The 7,396-nt window shown below is 37.3% G+C and overlaps 2 protein-coding genes across 2 annotated transcripts in view; both read right to left on the minus strand.

The window, feature by feature from the left end:
- On the minus strand, positions 37-3,317 carry LOC105168551. Its single transcript, XM_011088683.2, has 7 exons — positions 2,598-3,317; positions 2,350-2,487; positions 1,953-2,198; positions 1,610-1,723; positions 1,247-1,429; positions 693-910; positions 37-551 (listed from the first exon to the last, which is right to left on the minus strand). The coding sequence occupies exons 1-7, from the start codon at positions 3,252-3,254 to the stop codon at positions 224-226; spliced, it is 1,884 nt and encodes a 627-aa protein (XP_011086985.1). The 5' UTR covers positions 3,255-3,317; the 3' UTR covers positions 37-223.
- LOC105168552 (probable Ufm1-specific protease) overlaps positions 3,935-7,396 on the minus strand; it is a 6,830-nt gene continuing 3,368 nt past the window's right edge. Inside the window, exons 7-13 of the mRNA XM_011088684.2 lie at positions 6,782-6,907; positions 6,642-6,689; positions 6,439-6,515; positions 5,500-5,588; positions 4,934-5,045; positions 4,569-4,671; positions 3,935-4,445 (exon numbers count right to left, since the gene is read on the minus strand). Coding sequence (XP_011086986.1) covers positions 4,216-4,445; positions 4,569-4,671; positions 4,934-5,045; positions 5,500-5,588; positions 6,439-6,515; positions 6,642-6,689; positions 6,782-6,907 — 785 coding nt within the window. The 3' untranslated portion in view covers positions 3,935-4,215. The remainder of the gene's footprint in view (positions 4,446-4,568; positions 4,672-4,933; positions 5,046-5,499; positions 5,589-6,438; positions 6,516-6,641; positions 6,690-6,781; positions 6,908-7,396) is intronic.

Here is a 7,396-nt window from a genome sequence, read left to right on the forward strand (position 1 = left end):
AAATCACATTTATATATATATATATATATATATATATAAATCTACCACAAAATCAAATACTTTTACCAAGCCCATTGAATGATTGAAAACTCCAAGTATGAGAGGAAAATTGCTAGACTAAGAGAACTTTCAACAACAAAGGAGACAGTTCTGTACAAGAAAGAGTCCTCAAGATAACCCCCATTCCACCCCAACGAAAAAGGAGAAAGAAACCACAGAGTTTTCAAGATGGAGGAACAAGCATCTCCTCCACCCCCAGATACTCAGCTGCAAACTCCTCATCATTCTTTCCCAACATCTCTTTCAATGAGAACTCTACATTCCTGCCTTTCAGAACCCAGTATCTGGGCTTTATCTTCTTCTCCAGTGAGTAGCTGAAGTATCTTGGATAGTCGACCACATCACGTACAGGCCTTTTCATTGCGTACACTAAGAACTCTAATTTCGGTCTCAGAACTTCTTCGATGCTATAACCAAGTAAAGGTGAGAACCTGCATACCATCGACCCTATATCCTTCTTTGATAGGCCGATCCTCATCAGGTACCTCATTCTGTCCAGAATAAAATGAGAAAGTAAATGGTTACTAGCAGTTCTGAAAATGCTGGGTTTCTATTGATAATGACAATGGAAAAAGCCCTGGTACTTAAGATGCATAATGTATGATACTTCCAAAGTTTGGTCTATTCTTTACCTAGGAAGTAATGCTCTGTCGACATCACAAACAAATAGTTCCGGATATTTTCTGATAACTCTTGGGAGGTGAGCTTTGGGAATTCCAACATTAGAAAGGAATTCCAACTTCTTCTCGAGAGTTTTGTCTATGTTTGCAGCAAAAATTTCAGGACAACGACCAAGAGTTCTAGCAATCGCTTCCTCATCCAGTCCTAAACCTTTGAAGAAGAATACCACCTGGATTTATGAAAAACAAACTTAATCAAGACAAGAAACCAAGACATACAAATTTAATTAAAACAAGAAGCAAATACATAACCGGGGTGATGTTAATGTATGGTGCTCTGTATTTACTGAATCAAGAAGATTGCCATTTGCATTATACACCTCACAAGAAATTACATTACTTGATGCCAGCAAAATTTAGAATCAATCTTGTTATCTTTAGAAAGTAACAGACATGAAAAAGGACAAACGGCAATGTTGCTAACAATGCTGCCAGTATAACAATGCTAAAATTTAAGATACTATGATGCAATTAGCACAAATTCAAATAATGAAAACTTTTCCAACCTGAACAAATTCCTGAGGCTTGCGAAGCAGAAGCTGTGGACTTGTAGCAATAACATGACCTAACTTCTTATTCGTAATGCCTATTTCACCTAACTGTTCGACCATCACCTTCAGCTTGTTAACTGAACAGCCCAAAATATGTGGCCAGCTTTTTATCGCGCGGGAGGAGTTAATTTTGGGAACCTGGAAAATAAGTATGTCAATGCAAACCATCTTGTTGACAACTGCGGAGCAGAACCTGAACTCAAGTGGGGAAAAAAGAATCATTCTGTTTGAATTTGTCTATAATTTCAACAGTAACACCACCATGTGATTAAACAATAGTACAGAAGACAATATTAAGCATCTGCCAACGATTAGTACCTTCTCCTCGTCAAAGAAATCAAGGGCTTTCTCAAAGTTCTCCAGGATGCTAGCAGAAAGAATCCATGGATATTTGACAAGCATCTTCCCAAGATCATTATCCTTTACCCCAATCTACAGGGCAAATATCACGGATGATCAGTTGTCAATTTAAAAATATAAAATTTTAACCAAATCATCAGCCTGTGCCTTTTTTCTGCAGTAATCAGGACAGAAGTAACATGTTGAAATGGAAAGGCTTGTTATTCCATCTTCGTATAAGGGCAAATTTAGGGCAAGGACTGTAATTGCAAATATCAAGCACTTCAGACATAGGAAATAACCACCCTCATTTGGATTATACCTTCTGATACGACTGTAATCTTGGTCTGATATCCTTCTCAATGTCATAGGACAAAATGGGTGGGTACAACAGAAGAATGTTTCTTACGCATCCTTTAGGGACTCCAATATTTTCCAAGAACTTCACAATTGGCTTCACGCGAGATTGTAGAGGCAGAAATAGAAGGCGGGGAAAAGATTCAATGAGATGCCGGAAAGAGGTATGCTCAGAACCCAAAAGATTCAAACCTCCACGCCTGGCTTGAATCTACACAATAAAAAGCAACATATTCATTATACATGCTGGTGAGTGATGCATTCCACATACTACGACTTGAAAAAGAACTGCATGGGCACATGCTTTTAAAATTTAATATTTTTTCAATAAGCAACACTCACTTCTCAGCAAGTGCTCTAACCTTTTCAAAGAATGCTAACGTTTGCTGCACATCGTCATCAGCAGAAATGGAGAGATGAGCCATCATTCGCCGAGCATTTTTCCCGATAACTTCATGACCATCACTGTCAGAAAATAATATTTCCTTCAAATACATAACCTATCATAATTTTTTTAAAAGAGAATCAGAGAAGGGAGGAAAAAACTGAATCTTGCTCAGTACAAATGAAAAAACAGAGCTAAAATGCTGATAAGGGGCTAGTGAAGTACCTTTTGAATGAGGAGGGAAAGTGAATTGGAGCCTGAAGAAGAGAGATATCTGGCTAAGTGGGTGGCTGAAGAGAGAGATAGGCCAAGGCTCTCCAAGAAGGGAAGAATACCATTATCCCCTTTCTGCTCCGCCATCTGGTAGACTTTCTTCTTGAATTCAAGAGCATCTCCCGTAATTTCTTGACTGGAATTTCTGGCCCAAGAATTCCAGTCATCGAGGTCTTCGACGCCGTCAATCAGCATGTTCAAATAGTTGGGGCAGTTGGAGGAAATGTGGGAAGCGTCTTCTCGCGCAACTCCAACTCGTTCCAGATAATCCCTGACGGCTTCTCTTGCTTCTTCCAAGCGCTCCCCCTCTGTTTCTTCTTTTCCAGCATCCGCGGCGGCAAAGTTCCTGGAAATCTTGCGGTGGTTTTGGAGGGAACCTCCGAGAATGGAGGAGGAGATGGAGATGGAGGTTTTGGTAGGGTTTTGCGGGGGTTTTAAGAGGTGGGGTTTAAGAAACTGAGAGTTGTAGGGAGAAGGAAAGGAATAAGAAGAGAAGGAGTAGTGGCGGCGGTGGAGGGTCGGAGCCGCCATCAGAGGTGGCGGAGCTGCTGTGGCGGAGTTGCAGCTCATATAATAGCGCTGATATAGCGGAAGCGGAACGTTGGCCATAAACGAAACGACGTCGTTGCAGTTTTCTTGGACAAGTTCTCAGCTTCATCATGATGCTTCTTGCACTCCTCCAACTAATTATTTAATCTTTGAAAATATTAAAAATTTATAAGGTACATTATTATTATTATTATCTTTTACAATTATTTTTACTCAATACAAGTCTATGGCTGTTCATCTCTAAAATCAAATCAAAATAAAATTTTAATAAATAAAAAAATTGCTATGCTAAAATGTCAAACCCAAAACCAATTCGAATAGTCAGTTTGGTTTCGATAATTTCCGATTTTTTTTTCAATCCAATATTTGGTAAATCGAAGCTTTTGTTAAAAACATAAAATTAATTAAAAAAATCAATATTAAGAATAACAATTACAACCTTTTGTTTATCTTTTAATGATAAAATAACAATATAATATAAACACGATTATATATATATATATATATTGTGTACAAAAAATAAATAAAAGTAGTATTTTGATATTTGATACGGTTCAATAAATTCATACTAAAAACCAAAATAAAATTAAATATCAAAATTTTTGAAAATACAAAAATCAAATCTAGTTTGGCTTCGATACATACCAAATTTTTTATTTCGATTTGTTACCAAAGTGTAGACATAACAAACTATTTCTCACTATATAGAACAAAATAATCAAACTCCACTCATCAACAAATATGAGAATGAAAGAATTAATTTTTGTAAAAATGGTGAAATGTTGCAAGTTCGATATCGACAAAGTTGTACAAGTACAACAACATCCAATAACGCAAATCATAGCACATCAGTATAAATAGAAGTCCAATCTCAGAGATAATTCTCGTCCTATGGTATTTTCAAACTCGATTCATGAATGCTAATCCAAATGCACTGTCCTATGGGATCAAGAAAGGAAATGAAGAACTGCTCAAATCATAAAAAGTATGCTGCCTTTGCACCCACTTCAACGACATAGTTCTACACCATGTTGGGCCTCTGGGGAAGCAGAAGATTGTAGAACTTATCGTGCAAGAAGAAATGCTTTCCCTTGCTATCAACAGCCTTCTTCCATCCACACCACCCCCCATTCACTATTTTTTTTATGTCGTCGTTGCCTGTGTAGTGGGGATCGAGTATGAGAAATGCACAATCTCCGCTTGTTTCATTGTAATCAACCCCCAAGAGAGTATACGCTAGAACCCCTCCACCTGCAGGTACAAACCAAGATCTTTAAACAACATATAGGAAGAAGTATTCGTTCTTGACGAGAGACTCGCCTTCACTCATTAATGAAAAGACGATATGTGGTGTAGAGTAACTGAGTTTCTAACCTATCATGATGGGTGTTCCTTGAGTCTCGAAATGCAGTGCAAGCTCTCTACATTTCTCTGGAAGCTCGGCTCCGGATCTCACGTTGATGACCTTGCAACTGACCTGTTTTAAGGTAGGATTTTATTTCATCTAAGTCATCACAGTGATATATCTTACTCACAGCACCAGCAAAACTCTGGGTATCTCAAGTCCACAGTGACATAGGAAAGCAAATATGCAAACTAATGGATGCCATTGCAACAACAAAATGGATGTTATCAGACAAATGAAGGAGAAAGAGGTTGGTTGGTAAACAAATAGTTTCTGTTCATTTGCTATTGTACTTTGAATGGGATCCAAAGAAATAAGGCGGACAGATACTTACCCCGAGTAGCTTGTCCAAAACAAAACTTAACTCAATGGCCCCAATCCATTCTCGTGACCCAATAAATGAAGGGTCCTTATCTCCAATCTCTACCAGTGCCTGTTGTATTTCTCTGAAAAAATATAAAGTAGTATTTATGAGAACAAATTTTACTAGAACAGCATAAAGGGCTAAATGAGGGCGAAAATACGGGCCAAAATGTTTATTCGCTGTGTAACTTCCCAAAAGAACACTTAAGAGTCCATGAAAAAAAAATCAAATCATTACTGATAAAGTTTAAGCCCAAAACAGGGTAAACATGTCTACTAACAGGAATTCGTAGAACGCTTTTGGATCATTGTATTCATTTATTAACTTATAAAGAACCAAATGCCTCATGAGAGCGACTTAGAACTAAGTATCAAAATACCTTAGGCTTTACATAAAGTAAGTTTCTCCTGTAGTGAAGAAATGAACTTTTCCTTATGAATGAACTCGAATATTGTTTTCTCCATAGTGATACAGAATACAGAACCAAAGATTTAGAGGATGCATTTGACAATGAGTCGGAAATCCATGAAAAATACCTGTGTGAAGGGACACCAATGGAAGTATAGTGTTGCTGCCTGAACCAAGAAATGATAGTTTGAAGAGAGCGATATGCACAACCCCATCCCTGCCACATAAAATATTGTTAATCATATTGATCAAAGTAGCAAATGAAAGATCTGGCTTGAACAGGTGTATCTGTTTTAGGACACCAAATCATTCAAATGCCAAAATTCCAAATAATTCATTTCATATTAATTGATCATTATCTGCGTAGCTAATCTTAAAAGGGACAAAATGACCTAACACAAAACATTGATCGAGTAGAATGTATGGAAAACACCAAAGCTGCCCCCTTAACTGAATTAATGTTAATTTGCATCCCTGGTATTAGTTTATTGTAAAATGACTCTTCCACCCACGATATGGATAGCCAGTAAAATAGTCGGGTTAACAAATTAAAGCAAATATTTCTCTCATCTTAACCCGCATCATGTGAAGCAAGTAAAATGCCAGCTGATAAAGACATAACCCATCGAAATGAGACTAAACGGAGCAATAATCCTCTCCCCAGATATTCTAGAACTTCTCTTCCTATTTTTCTGAGCATTTTGGGTACAAATAAGGTTTGTGTATTCCGATTATTGTTAGGATTACAACTAAGGTTTCTCTGTCTTATTTGCCATAAACTTTCACATACTGTTACATAATTATCCTCGTTTCAGCAAATCTCATAAGCCTGCAATCATACAGCATCACATTCTTGTAAACTGCGATCACAGTTTAAACAAAAAGTGCCAGAAGAATCAGCAGAACAAGACAGGTCTTCAGAAGACTTGATGAACAAAATCGGGCCATTTCGCATTAGTTAAGGCATCCACAAAACAAACTTTGATGGCAAATCCAGAATAGCAGAACCCACTCAAACAGCAAATTATTAGCAAAAGGCAGTAACTTGCAAGAGGGAGCTGTATTACCGAATCATCAAATCCATCGTGGAGGTAATGATAATACTCGTAAGAACCTTGAATTAGAGAAATGCTTCCACCAGATACTGCACAATCATTATGGAAACAACAAGAACCAAGGTAAAGCACAGTTGGAAAGTAAATGTGATGACACAAGAAATGAAAATAATAATGCTCATGTCATGTATGTTTAAGAAAAAGACAGAAATTACCCCCACTGCTTGGAATGCCCTGATGAACATCCTTGAGCAAAGAGGAGCCTAATATATATAAAAAAAAGTCAACAACTCCTCCAATCTATATCAACAAAAACACCTAGAAAGAGAGGGCTTATATGAAGCTAAACGTGTACCCCTTTGATTTGATTTGTCCCTTTTGTTTCCCTTTACTGAAGATATGTTTATAGCATTAGCAATTCGTAGAAGAGGCCGATCAAATGGCAACCCTAGTCTCAGGTGGAGGGATCTTCGGGCTTCAACTGCGAAATGCAAGATATCAATATTACCAATAGTATCAGACTGGAACATATTTTTCAGTTCACAATTAACACATACAAAGGTGTAAAGTCCCTCAGGCCATGCTGACGTGGAGATTGAATCTTTTAAATCTGTCCTTTTGATTTTTACCATTATAATGAAAATTTATCTAGACAACTAAGACCACTAGATAAAAGCATCTTGTATTTATTTTATCAAACTGGCAATCACTTTTTCTAACATTTCAACAACCAGAAGGATGTCTCATACTGCTTTTAGTCCCAAGCTCGAGCCTGGAAAACCAAGTGCTTATAGAATTTCTTTAAGAAAATTATGAGACTTCATCAATACAAAAAAAATTAACCACCTTTTTTACCTTCTCATTGATCAAACTGTTAACTCCATATTCTGGATCAATGGATTCTCCAATTATTAGACCGGTATAGGGAGTACTCCAGCTACATCAGAACAATATAACATGGCTCTGACAC

The sequence above is a fragment of the Sesamum indicum genome, linkage group LG8, assembly GCF_000512975.1.
Source record: "Sesamum indicum cultivar Zhongzhi No. 13 linkage group LG8, S_indicum_v1.0, whole genome shotgun sequence".
Classification (NCBI taxonomy): domain Eukaryota; kingdom Viridiplantae; phylum Streptophyta; class Magnoliopsida; order Lamiales; family Pedaliaceae; genus Sesamum; species Sesamum indicum.

Coding starts and splice junctions, on each gene's coding strand:
- LOC105168551 (XM_011088683.2), bottom strand. CDS start 3,254: ATGGCCAACGTTCCGCTTCCGCTATATCAGCGCTATTATATGAGCTGC. Junction 2,199..2,349: donor CGTTAGCATTCTTTGAAAAG/GTTAGAGCACTT, acceptor TTTATTGTGTAG/ATTCAAGCCAGGCGTGGAGG. Junction 552..692: donor GACAGAGCATTACTTCCTAG/GTAAAGAATAGA, acceptor TATTCTGGACAG/AATGAGGTACCTGATGAGGA.